General features: G+C 48.2%; 2 protein-coding genes across 8 annotated transcripts in view; both read right to left on the minus strand.

Annotated features, from left to right (window-relative positions):
- Positions 1–2,253, minus strand: part of FAH (fumarylacetoacetate hydrolase) — a 32,576-nt gene extending 30,323 nt beyond the window's left edge. Inside the window, exon 1 of the mRNA XM_068126503.2 lies at positions 2,057–2,253. Coding sequence (XP_067982604.1) covers positions 2,057–2,137 — 81 coding nt within the window. The 5' untranslated portion in view covers positions 2,138–2,253. The remainder of the gene's footprint in view (positions 1–2,056) is intronic.
- Positions 2,254–2,409: 156 nt separating this feature from the next.
- The window catches only part of LOC137433971 (AN1-type zinc finger protein 6), a 47,463-nt gene continuing 28,806 nt past the window's right edge, over positions 2,410–21,066 (minus strand). For all 7 annotated transcript variants that reach the window (XM_068126510.2, XM_068126509.2, XM_068126506.2 and 4 more), the window contains exon 7: positions 2,410–3,718. In XM_068126510.2, the coding sequence (XP_067982611.1) occupies positions 3,570–3,718 (149 nt within the window). In that variant the 3' untranslated portion in view covers positions 2,410–3,569. The remainder of the gene's footprint in view (positions 3,719–21,066) is intronic.

Raw genomic sequence — 21,066 nt, forward strand, 5'->3', positions numbered from 1 at the left:
GGCCGCCCACTCTCGCCGCGTTTGATTGTATATATATACTGCTACCCGATAAAACGGGCTTTACAGAGTGTGCTGGGTTCTGTACGAATAAACATGCTTTGAACTCAACCAAATGGCCTCGTTCTCTTGCCTTCCACGACTCCTAAAATACACTCGAAAAAAGGATCAGTAAAAAAATTACTGAGTGAAGTAACTAATCACACGTTAAAACTAGAACGGGCACTCGGTAGAGCGCATACCTTCGCCGCAGCTACTGTTCTGTACTTGGTAAAAATACGATTTTGACCTTTTCGTGACCTTGACCTTGACCTTTGACCCGATTGCTCCCAAAATCTAATCAAATGTGTCCCGTATAATAACCAATCATCCCACCAAATTTCATGCAATTCGGTTGAATACTTTTTGAGTTATGCGAATAACATACACACACACACACAGACATACAAATAAATACACAGCGATCAAAACATAACCTTCCGCTTTTGCGAAGGTAACTATAAACATGTATGTACATAGTACCGGTTCATACGAATAGTTTTGTAATCGCTTATATTTTGTTACGAAAATGTGCAGTTTTGTTATGGAATCCATCGTTATGTCGATGGCAGGTAGTGAGTTGTGTCTTGAGTTGTATGCACTCATAAAATGCTGTATATACTGGTTTCCCCATATTACATTGGTCCCGTATTAAAATTTGAGACATTTGAGATATTTGTGATTTCGTTCAGAAAGGTATACATACATATCATTCAAAGGCAAAGTAATAAATTAACTGCATGTTTAACGTCCTTGAACTCGACCATTTTGCGCAATCTCGTTCCCCTCCTACCTCGTCCATGTCATTACGTAATCATTCCTGGAATCCGATGCATTATTCCAGAGCGAAACATGTTACACATGTTACACTGATCCTCGGTTTGTTCTCCGTTGATCGCAATTGTATTCGGTCGGTTGAACGAATGGAAGCCGATACGAACAGGTCGAGGGAAAACTTTTTCGCATCGCCTCACACGGAGAATACAAGAAATGGATTTCCCTCCCGCGTCCTGTAAATGGAAACATTGCCGAGTGGAGATGTAACCAAAATCTATGGCAATGAGAAATTAAAACCTCCACCTTTATTTGTCCGATACTCTAAAATTGCTTCGCAGCGGAATCATGAACTCTGCACTAAAACTGGGAATACTGTACATCTACAGGAGCAGGAAGGACTACCTTCACTTCCGTGGACAAGATGATGATGATGATGATGATGAACAGATTATGCAGATAAACCAACAAAACGCCACATCGGACTAAACATTAATTGTCGGAATCAATAAACTGCGAATTACTACCCAATGCAAATATTACACCCCCCCCCCCCCCCACTACATGTGCCCAACTACTTACCCCCCCTGCGCAACTTCTCCCCTCTCCCAAACACAACCTGCGCACCCCCTCCCCCCCCAACACAACCGACGCACCCTCCCTCCCTCCCCAACCTGCGCACCCTCTTCCCCCCCCCCCCCCACACAGCCTGCGCTCCCCCCCCCCCACCAACAGAGCCGGTGCACCCTCACCCCCCACCAACACAGCAGGTGCATCCTCCCCCCCCCCCACCTATACCCAACAATATAACCGGTGTAACCTCCCTCCTCCCCCCCCCCCACCCATACCCAACAACACAACCGGTGCACCTAGAGTCCCTTAAAGGGACTCTAGGTGCACCCTCCCCCCCACCCCTACCCAACAACACAACCGGTGCACCCTCCGCCCCCCCACCCCTACCCAACCGGTGCACCCTCCCCCCCCCCCAACCCATACCCCCCAACACAACCGGTGCATCTTCCTCCCCCCCCCACCCCTACCAAACAATACAACCGGTGCACCCTCCCCCCCACCCCTACCCAACAATACAACCGGTGCACCCTCCCCCCCACCCCTACCCAACAATACAACCAGTGCACCCTCCTCCCCACGCCTACCCACCAACACAACCTGCGCACCCTCCTCCCCAGCCACCACTTCCCTCCAAATCACCATGAGAAGACCCTCACTACAACCTAATCCTCACATTTTCCTTTGTAGAGAAGATTCCAAAAGGAAGGTTCTGCAGAGGAAAGTCGCTCTTCGGGTCTACACGAATAAAGCTCATGCTCACGGATCGATTTATCCTTTCCCTTCGGCAAAATCCTTCCAAATGAGTTTCCTTTCCACTCGTGGCCAAAACTCCTCAAAACGCTATCAGGAGGGCGCATCCTGCTGCCACGTGTCGGTACAAGGGGCGTGGTCTACCTCTAACCTGCATTGGCCAGCCCATGCAAACAAGGTGAAAGCATCGTCGGTGACTGACCAGTTGGTTATGATGCAAAACCAAATAAATGCAAAACCAAAACCAAACTTCGAAAAAGGCGACGAAGATTAAAGCAGTTTTCAGAAGCAGTTTTATTTCTTTAAAGTTTGTACAATATACTGCCTAAAATAACCCTGACTGGCTAGCATAAATACAGCTCTCTCGATACAAATCTATGGACAACAAAAAGGGAAAAGCAGAAAGGAGAAAACAGGAGAACAAAAATAAACGAAAAAGTGCTGATGGGACATGATCGGTGTTGGCAAAACTCAAAAATTTGAGACGTTACAGCAGGCTCACTGGGCCAATGGACATGGTCCCATGCAGACAACCTAATTTGTCCCTGGAGTTGTCTTAGGCACTACTGGGTGATTCAGGAAGGTAATGTTTAAACCCGGAGAAGATGGGCAATGCCGCCGTGTTAATAATTGTACGTCTGCCTCCGATGTCCTGCGGGCTCGCTGCGCCAACTTGTTGGGAACGATGCAAAGTATGACGAAAAAGGGAAATGAAATTGGGTAAGAGCGACGGAAACCACGCGCCCCATCTGCCGTGGGTCATGCAAGCTCGCAGCCGGCTGATTGGCTGACCGCATAAATATCTACCTCAATTTAAATTGATTTATACCTTAGACTGGCAGAAAAAAACTAAAAACCAAAACAAGACGAGCAAAAATATTTCATTCTTTGAAGAGGCAGCAGGGTGAACTTTACTGTTGATACGATAAAGAATATTGAGGTGAGGGGAATGTGGTGGGAATACTGGTTGTGGTAGATTATATGTCGACAGGAGGAGAGGATGTAAGATAAAAAGAGGAAAGCCAGGCATGTACTTAATACCAGAAGAATACAGACATTACAAGGAAAAAGGGAAGGGTGAGCGAAACATGAAAAGGAAAATGGCATTTAAAAGAAAAGCTGCGAGGGGAGACAGAGAACACAGACAGAGACAAGGGCGAGAGAGAGGGTGAGAGTGAGACAGCGACAGACAAGGTGACACAGACATGGACAGATATTGAGTAAGGGTGAGAAAGTTGGATAAATGAAAGGGGAAAAAAAAAAAAAAATTGGGCCTACAGGACAGCAAAAAAAAGAATTTGTCAATGATTGGGTCCATCCCCCATTTCATATTGCAAAAATCATGTTTCTGAGGCTTGATCGCCAACTTTTCATCCATCACGGCTTCTCCTCTCTCCCCGTTCTCCGCCGCCCCGAAACACCCATTCATCCATCGTTCAGATTTTGTGAATCTTCTGGCTGACCACTACAGGGTTTTCCCTGCGTAGTCGTTCCGTCGCCTCCTGGCGGTAGTCGAAGGGACACCCGTGCTTGTCAGAGTAGCGGTGCATGCCGCAAAACAAATGGCCGCAGCGGCATTCAAAACCTGCCCAAGGATCATGGATTGGGGAATGAGGTAAAGGTGAAAAAAAGGTGATACAAGAATTACAAACATGAAAATACCATGTGGCAAGGACAAAATTAATGTACGTAAAGGTATTCAAATATGCCATGTGCTCAGCTCATCATTATCAGGTTACATTTGATGTGCAGGGTATTTCAAAGGTCTGGAATCATGGGAATATTTATGAAGGGGGAGGGAAAGACAAGTTCTTCTCCTTTCGTATGCAGCACATGGCTGAGGTTGGCATCATTTGCTGGTTGGTGTGGCTGTGGTTGGCATCATTTGTTGGTTAGTGTGTCTGTGGTTGGCATCATTTGTTGGTTCGTGTGTCTGTGGTTGGTGTGGCTGTAGTTCGCATAATTTGTTGGTTGGTGTGGCTGTGGTTGGCATAGTTTGCTGGTTGGTGTGGCTGTGGTTGGCATAATTTGCTGGTTGGTGTGGCTGTGGTTGGCATCATTTGCTGGTTGGTGTCTGTGGATGGCATCATTTGTTGGTTGGTGTGGCTGTGGTTGGCATCATTTGCTGGTTGGTGTTGCTGTGGTTGGCATCATTTGCTGGTTGGTGTGGCTGTGGCTGGCATCATTTGTTGGTTGGTGTGGCTGTGGTTGGCATCATTTGCTGGTTGGTGTGGCTGTGGTTGGCATCATTTGTTCGTTGGTGTGTGTGGTTGGCATCATTTGTTGGTTCGTGTGTCTGTGGTTGTCATCGTTGGTTAGTGTGTCTGTGGTTAGTGTGTCTGTGGTTGGCATCATTAGTTGGTTAGTGTCTGTGGTTGGCATCATTTGTTGGTTAGTGTGTCTGTGGTTGGTGTGGCTGTGGTTGGCATAATTTGCTGGTTGGTGTGGCTGTGGATGGCATCATTTGTTGGTTGGTGTGGCTGTGGTTGGCATCATTTGTTGGTTGGTGTGGCTGTGGTTGGCATCATTTGCTGGTTGGTGTGGCTGTGGTTGGCATCATTTGTTGGTTGGTGTGGCTGTGGTTGGCATCATTTGTTGGTTGGTGTGGCTGTGGTTGGCATCATTTGTTGGTTAGTGTGTCTGTGGTTGGCATCATTTGTTGGTTGGTGTGTCTGTTGTTGGTGTGGCTGTAGTTTGCATAATTTGTTGGTTGGTGTGGCTGTGGTTGGCATAATTTGCTGGTTGGTGTGGCTGTGGTTGGCATCATTTGCTGGTTGGTGTGGCTGTGGATGGCATCATTTGTTGGTTGGTGTGGCTGTGGTTGGCATAATTTGCTGGTTGGTGTGGCTGTGGATGGCATCATTTGTTGGTTGGTGTGGCTGTGGTTGGCATCATTTGTTGGTTGGTGTGGCTGTGGTTGGCATCATTTGCTGGTTGGTGTGGCTGTGGTTGGCATCATTTGTTGGTTGGTGTGGCTGTGGTTGGCATCATTTGTTGGTTAGTGTGTCTGTGGTTGGCATCATTTGTTGGTTCATGTGTCTGTGGTTGGCATCGTTGGTTAGTGTGTCTGTGGTTAGTGTGTCTGTGGTTGGCATCATTTGTTGGTTAGTGTCTGTGGTTGGCATCATTTGTTGGTTAGTGTGTCTGTGGTTGGTGTGGCTGTGGTTGGCATAATTTGCTGGTTGGTGTGGCTGTGGATGGCATCATTTGTTGGTTGGTGTGGCTGTGGTTGGCATCATTTGTTGTTGGTGTGGCTGTGGTTGGCATCATTTGCTGGTTGGTGTGGCTGTGGTTGGCATCATTTGTTGGTTGGTTTGGCTGTGGTTGGCATCATTTGGTGGTTAGTGTGTCTGTGGTTGGCATCATTTGTTGGTTGGTGTGTCTGTGATTGGTGTGGCTGTAGTTCGCATAATTTGTTGGTTGGTGTGGCTGTAGGTTGGCATAATTTGCTGGTTGGTGTGGCTGTGGTTGGCATCATTTGCTGGTTGGTGTGGCTGTGGATGGCATCATTTGTTGGTTGGTGTGGCTGGCATCATTTGCTGGTTGGTGTGGCTGTGGTTGGCATCATTTGCTGGTTGGTGTGTCTGTGGTTGGCATCATTTGTTGGTTGGTGTGGCTGTGGTTGGCATCATTTGCTGGTTGGTGTGGCTGTGGTTGGCATCATTTGTTGGTTGGTGTGTCTGTGGTTGGCATCATTTGTTGGTTGGTGTGGCTGAAGTTGGCATCATTTGTTGGTTAGTGTGGCTGAAGTTGGCACCATTTGCTGGTTGGTGTGGCTGGGCCGCTGATGCAGTGTCTCTTTGGAGATACAACACACAACATGCATTTTAAGGCCATTTTCCCTGCTAGAGCGGGGGTTCGCCTTGCGGTCCCCATGACAATCTTCTCCATTTTGCCCTATTTTCTGCATCTCTCCTTGTTAACCCCCTTGCCCGCATTTCTTCTTCCACCATCTTTAGCCAAGTCTTTCTCGGTCTTCCCCGTCCTCAACTTCCCTCTACATTCATTTCCATCACTCTTCTCAACCAGTCACTTTCATCCTTCCTCAACACATGACCAAACCATCTCAACCTGTTCCTCTTCACAGCATAAATCACAGGCTCTATTCCCATCATCTTTCACAATTCATCATTTGTCTTCCTCTCTCTCAGCGATACTCCACACATCCACCAAACCATTCGCATTTCCACCCTTTCCAGCCTTCGTTGCTGCTCTACGTTCATTACCCATGTCTCGCTCCCATAAATCATAACACTTCTCACACGTGCAGCATACACCTTTCCCTTCTCAGCTACAACGACACTCCCCTCCTCATCAGCACGCCACTCAGTTCCCGAAACTTCTTCCATGCACATCTCACTCTAGCAACCGTTGCCGAGTCTGATCCACCTTCTCCATTCAGCATGTCTCCGAGGTAGCAAAATGTTTTCACACCTTCCAGCTTCACGCCGTCTCCAAGATCCAACTCAACATTTCCTCCATCTGCAGCTCCCTCTGTGCACACCTTACATTTATTTGAATGCAGCTGCCACACTGGTTAATGACCCTCTCAGACCACTGCATTTTTGATGAACCCACTCAGCGCACATTGTACATTGAATGGAGTTCACTCCGACACCTTCCTGCACACAGCACATGGCCACTTCCCAGTTCTTTCCACCTCACCACATGCTTTACCACTTGCCATCACCTTCGTCTTTCCTATATTCACCTTCAGACCTTTTGTCTCCATACATTCCTTCCACTTGTTCATCTTTTCCTTCAGTCCATCCATACTTTCCGCAATCAACACCAGATCATCTGCATACAACAACTCCCATGGAGCCCTTCTTTACGTTCTGAGCGAGCACATCCATCACAGCTACAAATAGTAGTGGACTTCGTACCGACCCCTGATGCACTCCCACCTTCACCTCAAACTCACCACTGTTCCCGTCCTTCGTCCTTATAGCTGTGCGCGCTCTTTTGTACATTGCCATCACTACTCTGATCAACCATTCCTCCACTCCTAACTTCCTCAATGCCCATGTCAATACTTCGCGTGGAACCCTATCGAATGCTTTCTCCAGATAAACAAACCCAAGAAACAACTTCTTCCTCTTCTCCTGCAACTGCCTCACAATAAAGAGCGCGTCTGCCGTTCCTCTTCCTGGCATAAATCCAAACTGCATTTCGTTGATCTTCACCTTCTTCCTTATCATCCTCTCCAACACCCTTTCCAATACCTTCATTCCATGCTCCAATAACTTTATCGCTCGGTATGAGCCACACTCCAGAGGGTCACCTTTCCCCTTGTGTCGAGGGACGAGGGTACTGAGTTCCCAATCCACTGGAATGCGGCCTTCTTTCACCACCAGATTACAGATCTCTGTCATTCTCTTCACACCCCAACTTCCTGCTGCCTTCAACATATCTCCCACAACTCCCGTCGGCCCTCCCGCTTTTCTACTGTTCATTGCTTTTATCGCTTCCTCAACTTCCTTCTGTTATCTTGTCTGCCGGTCCTAAAACTGGGTTACTCTCTATGTTGCCATCCCATTCATTCTCTGTATTCAAGAGCATTTCCATATATCTTTTCCCTCTTCCTTTAATTCCATCTGGGTCCACAACGAATTGTCCCACTTCATCCTTCAAGCAACTCACCCCCATCATATCACACCTCTCTTTCGCTATCTGCTCTGCAATCCTGAATACTGCTCTCTGACCCTCTTCCGAATCCAAGCGTTCTCCGAACATTTTCCTACATGCCTCCTGCGCCTTTGCTACCTCTTTCTTTGCAGCCTTCTTGGCTGCCTTATAACTTTCATGCTCTGCTTTTTCTGCTCCCGTACTCTTCGCCTTCTGCCACTCCTTGACCTTCTTCCTCTTCTCGTCAATCCTCTTTCCAACTTCATCATCCCACCACCATGTTTCCGAGTGCCTCGGTGGTCCTTTTGTCCATCCACATACCTCACCAACGGCTCCCAGCAGACTATCTTTCATTGACATCCAACCATTTTGAGAGCAGGAATTTGTTTCGAGTGCCAGCGACAGCTGTCTCACTCTGGGATCTTTAACATCCACCAATGTGAGCAGGATGGAACACCCAGTTTAACGTCCATCTGAGGAGCGAAGCAGATACATGGATGAATCACTTCGCAAGGAAAACATCAGGATGAGAGTTTATAGCTGGGTGAAATTTGAACGCAGGCTAGACAGCTCAGAGGCCAGAGTGTGTCGAGGTTTCTCATGTGACATCACAAGGCCATGTGCCTTTGTTTATCCACCATATTGTTGGTGAAACCTGACCCACACACAGTTTTTATTTTATTGGCAAAATCACTGCTGCTATTTACAATGCCTGAGGCATGTTCAGTATGACAGGAGGAACCCTTAAGAAATGAAGCATGACCGACACGAAAGGAGCATAAAAAAAAAAATAGTAATACTTCTCAAAGCAATAGAAAACAAGAAAGAGCAATCAGAGATTACATACCCTCGCCAGGACGTATTTTCAGTGGGGTTTAAGGCTTTTGTGTTGAAGCAAATATGGCAGCCGAACCACGTGACCAATGACGTCATCGTTTTTTTTCTCTCCACGAATGTATCCCGAGATGATGCTCAATAAATTTCATCTTGATAGGATGAAGTTTTGTACTTGTCGAATTATGACGTCATAATGGAGGCACCTTTGACGTCATTAACATATTTAATTCCTCATGGAGAGTTCTATATTTACAATGAGCCATGTCTCAATTTTTTCTATGCAGCACTTTCGGAGATTGAGGTGCAAAGTTTTTCGTTTTTTTTCAAGATGGCGCCCGTACGAGTGACCTATGACGTCATAATTATAATTTTAAAATTCGACAGGTGGAGTTGCACCTATGGTGAAAATTTCCTGTCAATCGGACCAACGGTTGCAAAGAAAATCATATTTATTCTGTGCAGACAAACGGAACCAAAGGCAATACCCTCTCCTCTGGTGAGGGTAAATATGTAATAGTACACGTAAAGAACACACAAACAACAACAATCACAGCCACGACAAGGGTACATTGCTAATTAATCTGATAAATTTTGGTTGGGACTTTGGACATGAGCAGCAACCTCTGTTTCTCTAACATTCAAGTCTGCATCCCATGAACCCCACGGGCACAAAATATTTGTAGCAGTCTGGGTTCTTCCAGGATTTAATAACCTCTTTTTTTGTAGTAAGAGGAAGTGTTAACTAGATAATTGTAGATATCAGGGTACTACAAGTCAGACAGCTGCCCCACATTGGCTTGCTTCTCCATGGGGGTCACGCTTCCTGGCAAGTTGGAGGGATCTATGACGCTTTAATTTCTGGATTTTTCTTGAGTAACTTCTAATTTCTGGATTTACCAGTGTCTGCGCTGCTTATTGAAATGACATACAACATGAGATAAGTGATAGCCACTCCCAGTTGCAGCTATTTCTCCATATATTTTGGATGATTTCGATCAGATCAGAATTGTTTACAATCTGGATGACAACCAAAATGGTCACCAACAGGTGGTGACATCACCAGTGTTCATCTGTGAGAAACTTCTAACCTCCAAGCTGTCTAGCCTGGGTTTGAATCTCGGCCAGAGCTATTAACTTTCATCACGGTGTTTTACAAGCAGGGCGATTCATCAATGTGCGTTGTCCCTCGGATTGACATTAAATGGCGTCCTGTCTGCCGGCATTAGTTAGTAGACGTTGAAGATCCCACTGTGTCCTTTGCGAAGAGTAAGCAGGCTATCGCCAGCACCAAAACAAATTCCCAATTCCTGCCCTAATTATTTCGTCAAATGTCAAGCCTAACCAGCCAGTTCTTGAAAGCCTTGGGCCAAACATTCCACCGGCCAACCATGCAAGAGTGTGGAAATAATTGTAGCCAAAAGAAGAATTTTGAAAAAGAAAAATGTATATTTTTACCGACTAAAATTTTCTGGTTTAAGTAATTATGAGTTGTGATTTTGGGATCGCCATCAACAGAACCAAGCAATCTACCTCAGTATTTTTTAATTTTTTTTTGTATACTGAATCGAGGCTCGTGAAAGAGCTAACATTTACTTCACAAACAAATCAACCAGACAAACAAAATACCCAAAAAGAGGGAGCGGAAGACAAGATGGGGAGAGAAGGGGAAGCACACAAACACAACATCCGAGAGCAGGGAGATGTGTGGAAGGGAGAGGGCCCTGGGGGAGGAGGCATGGGAAGAGGGGGGGGGGGGGGGGGGGGAGGGAGAAGTATAAAACACAAGGACACAGGACACCAAGGACTTCCTGGACAGAAGTTGGTATTTCAAAAAAGTGGAATTGGGGTGAAATTAGCGGGGGTAGAAAAGATGTTGTCTCAGATGTTGTCTCAGTATAGCTTGTTGTCTCAGATATTTAATTTATATCTATATATATATATCTATCTATACATCTATCTATATGTATAATGTGTATATACTATATATATACATATATATATATATATATATATATATATATATTATATATATATATATATATATATATATATATATATATATATATATGTATGTATGTATGTATGTATGTATGTATGTATGTATGTATGTATGTATATATATATATATAATATATATATATATATATATATATATATATATATATATATATATATATCGTGAGGGTCGTTCCTACTCGCCTGTTCCTCATCCTGCCTCCCTGATCATCGTGCATCTTCGTGACCTGCTTCGTTGTTCCATGCTCACCTGTTCCTCGTCCTGCCTCCCTGATCGTCATCCCTCTTCACCTGTTCATGGCCTGTTTCGTCATGCCTGCTTGCCTGTTTCGTCATGCCTGCGTCATGTTGCGAATATGGAATTTGGCCTCCATATCCGCTTGTAAATATTCCCCTATTTTCTCCAATACTCCCAACTTTCCCCAATCCCCCATTCCCTAGTCCCATTGCATGTAAACAACAATCAGTAGAGCCGACCTTCCCCTTATTCCCCCATTAAATGTCGTGCCCAGGTCCACCGCACCACACGTAGACAACTTTCGGACATCTTCCTAGTTATTCTTAATCTATGTCAGTTAAGGCCTCGTTTCCATTAATTATGACTCTTCGTTGCACCAGAATGTGATTATATGGCATCAGTAGTGAGTTTAGGACCTTTCCCATACCTCCTCCCATCTTCTTCCCCAAACAACAACAATAACAACAACTACAACAACAATTACAACTACAACTACGACTACAACAACAGAGGGGCGGGGAGTGTGCGTCCTCACACCGGCTCGGTTACCCGCCATGACCATGCGCTCCACGGCGTTACCCCGAAGGGGCTGGCTGTCAGCTCCTCGTCAGGGGCGGAGCCAGTAACCCCCCCACGCACCCAATGAGAAGCAACGTGCCGATTCCATCTGGGGCGGAGCTAACGAGCCGAGGGCGTGTCACTCCCCGCCGGATATACGCGGCCCCGCGCCGGATGTGACGACAGATGCGCCTCAGCTTGGAGAGAGAAGCCACCGCCACCCCCAGCGCGACGATACCTCCCCGCATCTTTGGACCGGACCGGACCGTACTGTACCCTGCCCCGAGCCCAGGAGGACCTGGAGCCATCGATACCCCGCTTTCCTGTCATCAACCCCCGTGTGAGTCAGCCGTTGTCCCGTTTGTCTGTCGTCTGTCCGGGGTTAATATAAGAGTGTGTCTAAGTGCCTGTCTTTCTGTGATTATACCTCTAGCCCCTGTAATCTGACCTTTCCGTACGAATATAATCTCCTCCGGAGGTCTTGAGAATTGAAACATTGGTGTCGTATTGTGTTATTGTAATCCAGCCGGGTGTCTTCTTTTTCTTATTGAGCCAGCATCGCGCGACTAGTCAACGTTCGGGCACAATCGGGTAACTTGTGCAGACGTGGTCATACCATAAAACCGCTCGGTAAATAACATCCAAGCCACGTCTGTAACAATTGGTGTCGGGAGTGAGATTCGAGGCCCGACCAAATTTTGAAAAAAAAAAAAAACGAATAGAGGAAAAAAAAAAATTTGGTCAAAATTTGGAGCGGCCGAAATTTGTTTTGTTTTACAAAACCCGAATTTTGAAAGTCGCGCTATGGCGGATCAAGACGGCTGGGGTCCGGTAGGGGAGAGTGAAGCAGGGTCGGTCCAGGACCAAAATGAGGGACATGAGGAGAGCGAAACAGCGGGGGTAGCAGACGCGCGAAATGGCGCCTCGCACATAGCTACGGCGGCCGCACCCGCTGCACAAGTGGGAGGGATGGCCCAGATGCAGGTCCTCATGGAGCAATTTATGGCGCAAATGCAGGCGTCCCTCAAACTGCAGAGTAACCAATTGGGGGTAATGGGGAACCGGATGGATGCTCAGGGTGAGCGATTGGAGGACCAAATGGGGGTAATGGGGAACCGGATGGATGCTCAGAGTGAGCAAATGAGGGTTGATAGTGGGCGATTAGAGGGCCAAATGAGGGGTACCGGTGAGAAGTTAGACAATAATTTTGAGGAGTTAGACAAGAAAATTGAGAAGTTAGACAATAATTTTGAGGAGTTAGACAAGAAAATTGGGAAGTTAGACAATAATTTTGAGGGGTTAGACAACGGGATAAAAGAGGTGAAACATGGGTTAACGGGGGTAGAAAATAGAATGGCTGCCCAGGAGAATCAGATAGAGGGAGTGAAAAATGGGTTAGAGGGGTTAGAAAACAGTATGGAAGGCAAATTGAGGGACATGAGGGACCAAGCGGAAAGGGAAGTTAAACAAATGGAGCAGCAGATAGAGGGGGTCAGAATGGGGGTAGAAACCAAACTGGATGCTCACAGGGAGGAAATGGAGCAGATGAGGGTGGCATCTGGGCAGGAGATGCAAGTGATGGGAGAGGAGATCAGAAGAGGAGTGAGTGAGGAGGTCGGAGGAGTGCGCGAGGAGGTGAGGCACTGTAAGGAGCACATGGAGAAGGAGGTGAGAAAGGGGACTGTAAAGTTACAAGGGGGCATAGAGGTCCTGACGCAGGAGGTGGAACAGCTGACGGAGGGACAAAAAGGACTAACGGAGCAGGTTCAAAGGAACACTGCGGTATTAGGAGGGTTGAAAGCGACACAAAACGACATAAAAAACGACTTGATAGCGACAAAGAGGGAATGTCAGATGGTACGTGAGGGACTGACAACGAGGTTGGACGAGGTGATAGAGGTAATGGAGACGAAGGACCGGCAGGTGAGGACGCACCTGGAAACGGTCAAGGTAGCCTTAGAGGATGAGCTTGAGGAGACGTACCGGGGAATAAAAGAGGTGAAGCACAAATTAGAAGAAGTGGAAGAAGGGATGAGCGAAATTAAGAAGCGACGGAGAGGGGATAACAAAGAGATAAAAGAGGAGATAAAAGAATTGGTCCAAAGTCTGTGTTTGGATCGTGATGTGCTCGTTAACCGGATGAGGGATTCGCAGGTGATGGAGGAGAAGCGAAGAGGAAGAGGACCTGGTGTAAGTGGTGACCAATATGGTCGTGCGTATGATGCGCCAGGGGATTTAATAAGCTTGGGGGTCGAGATGGACCCGGGTGTTCGTGAGAGGCCGTTGGTGAAGTGGGCGACAGGTCTGGTGTGCGAAAGAGGAGGTGTGCGAGAAAGTCCGACTCTGGGGTGTGTGAGGAAAAAGTGCGTGCCAAGGAGTGAGTGTGCTGGCAAGAGTGAGTCGGTCGTAGCGCGTGTGCGAGGGAGCACATGGAAGCGTGCTGTGGTGAGTGTTACAGAGGGTGTGACGGGAGAGTGTGCGCAAGAGTATGCGCGAGAAAGGTGTGTGACGGACAGGTGCATGAGGAAAGAGTGCGCTGTCAGAAGTAAGGAAGAGTGTCCACCTGTGGTGAGTGTTACAGAGGGTGTAACGGGAGAGTGTGCGCGAGAAAGGTGTGTGACGGACAGGTGCATGAGGAAAGAGTGCGCTGTCAAGAGTAAGGGTGAGTGCGCTGTCAGGAATGGAGGTGAAAGTAGTGAGAGTGACATGGAGCGTGAGTTAGTTGTGACAGGTGAGCGAGGATGTACACCTGGGATGGAAGGATGCACACCTGGAATGGTAGAGCGTGAGTGGGAATGCACGCTGGAGTTGGTGGTGAGGCACGTGGTTGGGTGTGCGAATGAGGGCACACCTGTGATTGTCACAGAGGAGGTGACCAAGGAGGGGGCGCGAAGAGGTGTTTTGGTGAGGTGTGCTACGAACGAATGTGTGCCAAAATGTTCGGTGGTCAGGTGTGTGACCAAGGCTGTGAGTGGAATGGGTGTACCTGGGTGTGTAAGGAAAGGTACGAGGAGCATGGGCACGGCTGGATGTGTGAGCAAGGAACGGGATGCGGGGTGTAAGCGTCCAGGTGAAGCATCGACGTTAGACGGGTTAGAGGTTAGAGCGACTTTTAGCCGAAGCAGGCCCTCGGTGCGTGCCGGGCCTCGCTTTGAACGGCCGCGTCCGTGCTCCACTAGGCGGAGCGGGCAGCCCGATAGAAAGGGTCGTCATGGCGACCACTTTTTGGTGAGACGTGCCGGCAGGTCGAGATCGGGGCATTGGATGGCTCCGTGCCGAGATGGTGCGTGGGATCTCGGCCCGGGTAAACCTCCTTCCCTGCACCGAATGCGGGACGCATCCAGCCGCTGGCACAAAACAACCAGCATCCATTGCTTGGCTTTACGAAGCCGGGCTTTGGACAGGGATTGGCGCACCGAGAGGTATTAGTGAGTCGACTGGGTGATGAGGTTAGTGTATTGGACCCAAAATTAGAGAAAAACAAAATTTGATGATTGGCAAGGGATTGGCAGTAGTGATTGGCAGATGATGGGTAGTGATTGGCAAATTTTCGATTTGTTGGAATTTGATGTGCAAAATTGGTAGTGAGAGACCCCCGATGTGGTGGGATGGCAAATCCACCATCCTTCCCATATGTGTGGGGGCAAAGGAGCTATAGCTTATGGGGTGTATGGCAGTGAAAACTAGCCCGGGTGGGTTAGGATATATTGTAGGGATCTAGCGAAGATGACATTAGGTGACGTCAAGGTTAGTTAGTGACTGATACCTGTAGTGGGGACGCAGGTAGATTAGTGTGGATGATAATGACGTGGGAGCGCAATAGTTTAAAGGGACGACTGGGAAGCGCAAGTTTCAGAGGGGAGTAGTTAGCTGAGATGATGCCGTGTGTGTGCAACTGGACAGGTGTGATTGCACAGGTGTGCAACTGGACAGGTGTGTGGAGCAGTGTATGAGTAGTGAGTGTGTGGATCAGCGCGAATGCGCTTGGGGAGAGAAGGGTGCAGGTGGCACCAGGTGTGAGAGCACAGGTGTGCAGGTACAGGTGTGTGGAGAGAGTTGGAGTGAGTGGTACGGAGTGGTGTGCATGGTGCGAAGGTGTGGATGGGGGAAGAGTGGACCCCTTTCACGAGCACCCGGGGCGGGTAGTGTAAGTGTTAGGTAGAGGGTGCAGGTAAATTGTGGTTGGATATTGGCATTTGTGGTGCGGTTGCAGAATGGTGTTGTGAATGGGTGCATTAGTGTTGTGGAAATGGCTGGGCGTGTAGCCTGTTAGTGTGTGTAGTTGGTTGGGCACTCCACCACTGTGAGGATGTCGGCCAGGTGAGGCCGCAGGTGGGCTCTGGGAGCCGGTAGTTGTGAGTGGGTGCCTGAGGATCCCGGGTGTGGATCGGGTAGCCCAGTGCCAGAGAGGGCACCGAGTGGGGAGAGCGCCAGAGGGCCTGCCCCAGTTAGTTAGGTTAGGGTAAGGAGCAGGTAAGCTCGGAGGCAACTGCAGTGGTGGAGGTGTGCAGGTGGGTAGACCCACTGGGAGAGGTACACGTCGCAGCCCAGAAATTGTACGAGGGCACCGGGAGATGAATCGGGGGAGTGAGACCCCAAATTGAAAAGCACCACAGTTTGGCCAATGGGAATTGGTTTTTAGAACCCATAGTGTAAGAGGGCCAATGGTTTGGCCGGAGAGAGACCCCGGGTAGTGTAAAGTTGTTAAAGTCATTTAGGAAATAGTTAGGATTGATGAACCTGTCGCACCATACGCAGCCACTTACCTGTGGTGATGATGATGACTCCACACCTGTGTTTTCTTTGTTTGGTTGCAGGAAATGAAATTGCTGTGTGGATTGTGAGACGCATCACGATGTGGATGAGACATTGGGGTGATTCCATCTCTCCCTCCCTAGGAGGGACTGATGATGAATTGGTGATGGCAAATTATGATGTTGAGTTGGAGATGGCAAATTTTGATGAGAGTTGAAAATGGCAAATTTGATTGGTTAGGAGGGAGAGAAGACGAATTTGGTTTATGGGAGGAACGGGGAAGACAGTAGGGATGTTTGTTGATTTGTAAAGTAGATGTTTATGGGTAGTGTTGTGTTTTGTGGATACAGTAAGGGGTAAGGGAGGGGCCATGTAGGTTACCTGGTGGGGGGGGGGGGGCGTACGGTAGGAACGTACCTGTCTCACCTGGTTCCCATGTGCCCCCAGTGTGCATTACCTTGTATTGCGTGCACTTTTGCGCCCTTACCACCTTACTCACTTGTCTTTTCTTTTGTCTCCCACCTCCGAGGATCTGGCTTTGGGGTAGAGAGAGAGGAGAGAGAGGTGCTGGCTGCGCAGTTGTGGGCCTGCACTTTCGCTGTTTGCTGCCGGGATCGATACACCATATGGACCGCAATGTTTGTGGCCACCCACAATGGACCGCAGTTCGTTTGCGGCCAAGCACCACCCGGGGATGGACCTATGGATCAACGTGGCACCTATGCCATACAGGTGAACCACTAATAGTTAACACCACCAAGTGCACCACAAGAAGAGCAAGAGACACCTGCAGGGTTAGGGGTTGTCGAATTTATTTTTATTCCAATGAACAATGGTGACTGCACCGATTGGTGGTGGGGTGGTGCTGTTGATGCTCGGGAAGGGTGCTCTGCACGTTATTAAAGGCCGTCGGCCACAGAGCACTCGTGGGTTGGTGTATCGATGTTGGCAAGCGCGCTCTCTCTATGCATAACATCTGCATGTGTTCCTCCAAAAACAGGTCCTGGATCGTAGTGTAAATAGCAGCGTAGTCTTGTAAATAATGCTCCCTACCGGCTGTATGTTTAGTTTGAGGATTCTTTCCGGATTCGGTTATCCTGTGGGTGTGTTTCTGTGAGGAGAAGGGTGCAACGTCGCAGGGGGACATATTTACTCATTTGTGAATATCTGTAAAACTGTCGCACTCAGGGTAGAGTTAATAGTAGAGGGAACTACATTGCGTGCCACACTAAAGTAGGTAAAAATTTATCGGGTCGGGACGCCCCGAGGGTAGAGAAGGGTGCAATGTTGCGAATATGGAATTTGGCCTCCATATCCGCTTGTAAATATTCCCCTATTTTCTCCAATACTCCCCAACTTTCCCCAATCCCCCATTCCCTAGTCCCATTGCATGTAAACAACAATCAGTAGAGCCGACCTTCCCCTTATTCCCCCATTAAATGTCGTGCCCAGGTCCACCGCACCACACGTAGACAACTTTCGGACATCTTCCTAGTTATTCTTAATCTATGTCAGTTAAGGCCTCGTTTCCATTAATTATGACTCTTCGTTGCACCAGAATGTGATTATATGGCATCAGTAGTGAGTTTAGGACCTTTCCCATACCTCCTCCCATCTTCTTCCCCAAACAACAACAATAACAACAACTACAACAACAATTACAACTACAACTACGACTACAACAACAGAGGGGCGGGGAGTGTGCGTCCTCACACCGGCTCGGTTACCCGCCATGACCATGCGCTCCACGGCATTACCCCGAAGGGGCTGGCTGTCAGCTCCTCGTCAGGGGCGGAGCCAGTAACCCCCCCACGCACCCAATGAGAAGCAACGTGCCGATTCCATCTGGGGCGGAGCTAACGAGCCGAGGGCGTGTCACTCCCCGCCGGATATACGCGGCCCCGCGCCGGATGTGACGACAGATGCGCCTCAGCTTGGAGAGAGAAGCCACCGCCACCCCCAGCGCGACGATACCTCCCCGCATCTTTGGACCGGACCGGACCGTACTGTACCCTGCCCCGAGCCCAGGAGGACCTGGAGCCATCGATACCCGCTTTCCTGTCATCAACCCCCGTGTGAGTCAGCCGTTGTCCCGTTTGTCTGTCGTCTGTCCGGGGTTAATATAAGAGTGTGTCTAAGTGCCTGTCTTTCTGTGATTATACCTCTAGCCCCTGTAATCTGACCTTTCCGTACGAATATAATCTCCTCCGGAGGTCTTGAGAATTGAAACATTGGTGTCGTATTGTGTTATTGTAATCCAGCCGGGTGTCTTCTTTTTCTTATTGAGCCAGCATCGCGCGACTAGTCAACGTTCGGGCACAATCGGGTAACTTGTGCAGACGTGGTCATACCATAAAACCGCTCGGTAAATAACATCCAAGCCACGTCTGTAACAATATATATATATATATATATATATATATATATATATATATATATATATATATATATATATATATGTATGTATGTATGTATGTATGTATGTATGTATGTATGTATGTATGTATGTATGTATGTATATATATATATATATATATATATATATATATATATATATATATATATATATATCGTGAGGGTCGTTCCTACTCGCCTGTTCCTCATCCTGCCTCCCTGATCATCGTGCATCTTCGTGACCTGCTTCGTTGTTCCATGCTCACCTGTTCCTCGTCCTGCCTCCCTGATCGTCATCCCTCTTCACCTGTTCATGGCCTGTTTCGTCATGCCTGCTTGCCTGTTTCGTCATGCCTGCATGCCTGTTTCGTCATGTCTGCATGCCTGTTTCGTCATGCCTGCATGCCTGTTTCGTCATGCCTGCTTGCCTGTTTCGTCATGCCTGCTTGCCTGTTTCGTCATGCCTGCTTGCCTGTTTCGTCATGCATTCTCGCCTGATCGTGACCTGTTTGCCTGTTTCTTGTCTGGCCTCCCATCTGGCTGTTGAGGGAGTCAAGGAGGTCTGAGTGTGGGAGTTGAGCAGCATATTGGCACAAGCGTGCTGAGGGTCAAACTGAGTGGCTTGTGAACTATGATTTCTGTAAAAGAACCGGGTGACTTTTGCGAGAGAACCGAGTGACTTTCGCCAGAGAACCGAGTGACTTTCGCCAGAGAACCGAGTGACTTTCGCCAGAGAACCGAGTGACTTTCGCCAGAGAACCGAGTGACTTTCGCCAGAGAACCGAGTGACTTTCGCCAGAGAACCGAGTGACTTTCGCCAGAGAACCGAGTGACTTTCGCCAGAGAACCGAGTGACTTTCGCCAGAGAACCGAGTGACTTTCGCCAGAGAACCGAGTGACTTTCGCCAGAGAACCGAGTGACTTTCGCCAGAGAACCGAGTGACTTTCGCCAGAGAACCGAGTGACTTTCGCCAGAGAACCGAGTGACTTTCGCCAGAGAACCGAGTGACTTTCGCCAGAGAACCGAGTGACTTTCGCCAGAGAACCGAGTGACTTTCGCGAGAGAACCGAGTGTCTTTCGCGAGAGAACCGAGTGACTTTCGCGAGAGAACAGTGACTTTCGCGAGAGAACCGAGTGACTTTCGCGAGAGAACCGAGTGACTTTCGCGAGAGAACCCTGTGACTTTCGCGAGAGAGCCCAGTGATTTTAGCGAGAGAACCCAGTGATTTTAGCGAGAGAACCCTGTGATTTTTGCGAGAGAACCCTGTGATTTTTGCGAGAGAACCCAGTGATTTTAGCGAGAGAACCCTGTGATTTTTGCGAGAGAACCCTGTGATTTTTGCGAGAGAACCCTGTGATTTTTGCGAGAGAACCCTGTGATTTTTGCGAGAGAACCCTGTGATTTTTGCGAGAGAACCCTGTGATTTTTGCGAGAGAACCCAGTGATTTTAGCGAGAGAACCCAGTGATTTTAGCGAGAGAACCCTGTGATTTTTGCGAGAGAACCATGTGATTTTTGCGAGAGAACCCTGTGATTTTTGCGAGAGAACCCAGTGATTTTCGCGAGAGAACCCTGTGATTTTCGCGAGAGAGCCCAGTGATTTTAGCGAGAGAACCCAGTGATTTTAGCGAGAGAACCCTGTGATTTTTGCGAGAGAACCCTGTGATTTTTGCGAGAGAACCCTGTGATTTTTGCGAGAGAACCCAGTGATTTTTGCGAGAGAACCCAGTGATTTTCGCGAGAACCCAGTGATTTTCGCGAGGGAACCCAGTGATTTTTGAGAGGGAACCCAGCGATTTTTGAGAGGGAACCCAGTGATTTTTGTGAGAGAACCAAGTGATTTTTGTGAGAACCCAGTGATTTTTATGAAAAGCATTGACTTGCTGTATGCTGCATAAACACAACTTCAAGGTATTAAGGAGAGCGGGACATAAGGAAGGGGAGGGGGTGGAAGATAAGAGGGAAGGAAGAGTGAGGGGAGGAGTGAGGGGAGGGTGGGGGGGGGGGAAAGGTTTCAGATTGGGAGGGATTAGGGTGGGCAGGGAGCGAGTGGAGAAAGAGTAGTGTGTGAACGTGCACACACACAAGATTATAATAAAAGTCTAGGGTAGTAGGTCCAGTAGATCTGCCCAGGCAGTGCTGCTGATTGATTAACAGAGCGTCCCAAACTGAACAAGATGGTGCTGGCTCTGCCAAGCAGGCAGCGCTTCAGAAGCAAGGTCCAGCTAGGTAGTTTAAATGTGAGATCAATGGGGGAGGGGGAGGGGAAGGGATGAGGTGGTGGACATGATGCAGAGAAGGGGGTTGTAAGTGTCATGTGTGCAGGAGACCAAATGGAAGGGAGACAGGGCGAGGAGGTTGGCAGGAGGATACAAGCTGTTGCATGCGGCGTCAGAATAATATTATCGGAAGAGATGAGCAAGCAGGTGGTCAGAGTGGAAAGATGGGAGGGATGGATAGTTATGGCATGGGTGGTGATAGAGGCAAATTATGTGTTTATGTCAGT

The sequence above is a fragment of the Myxine glutinosa genome, chromosome 10, assembly GCF_964187855.1.
Source record: "Myxine glutinosa chromosome 10, kmMyxGlut1.1, whole genome shotgun sequence".
Classification (NCBI taxonomy): Eukaryota; Metazoa; Chordata; class Myxini; order Myxiniformes; family Myxinidae; genus Myxine; species Myxine glutinosa.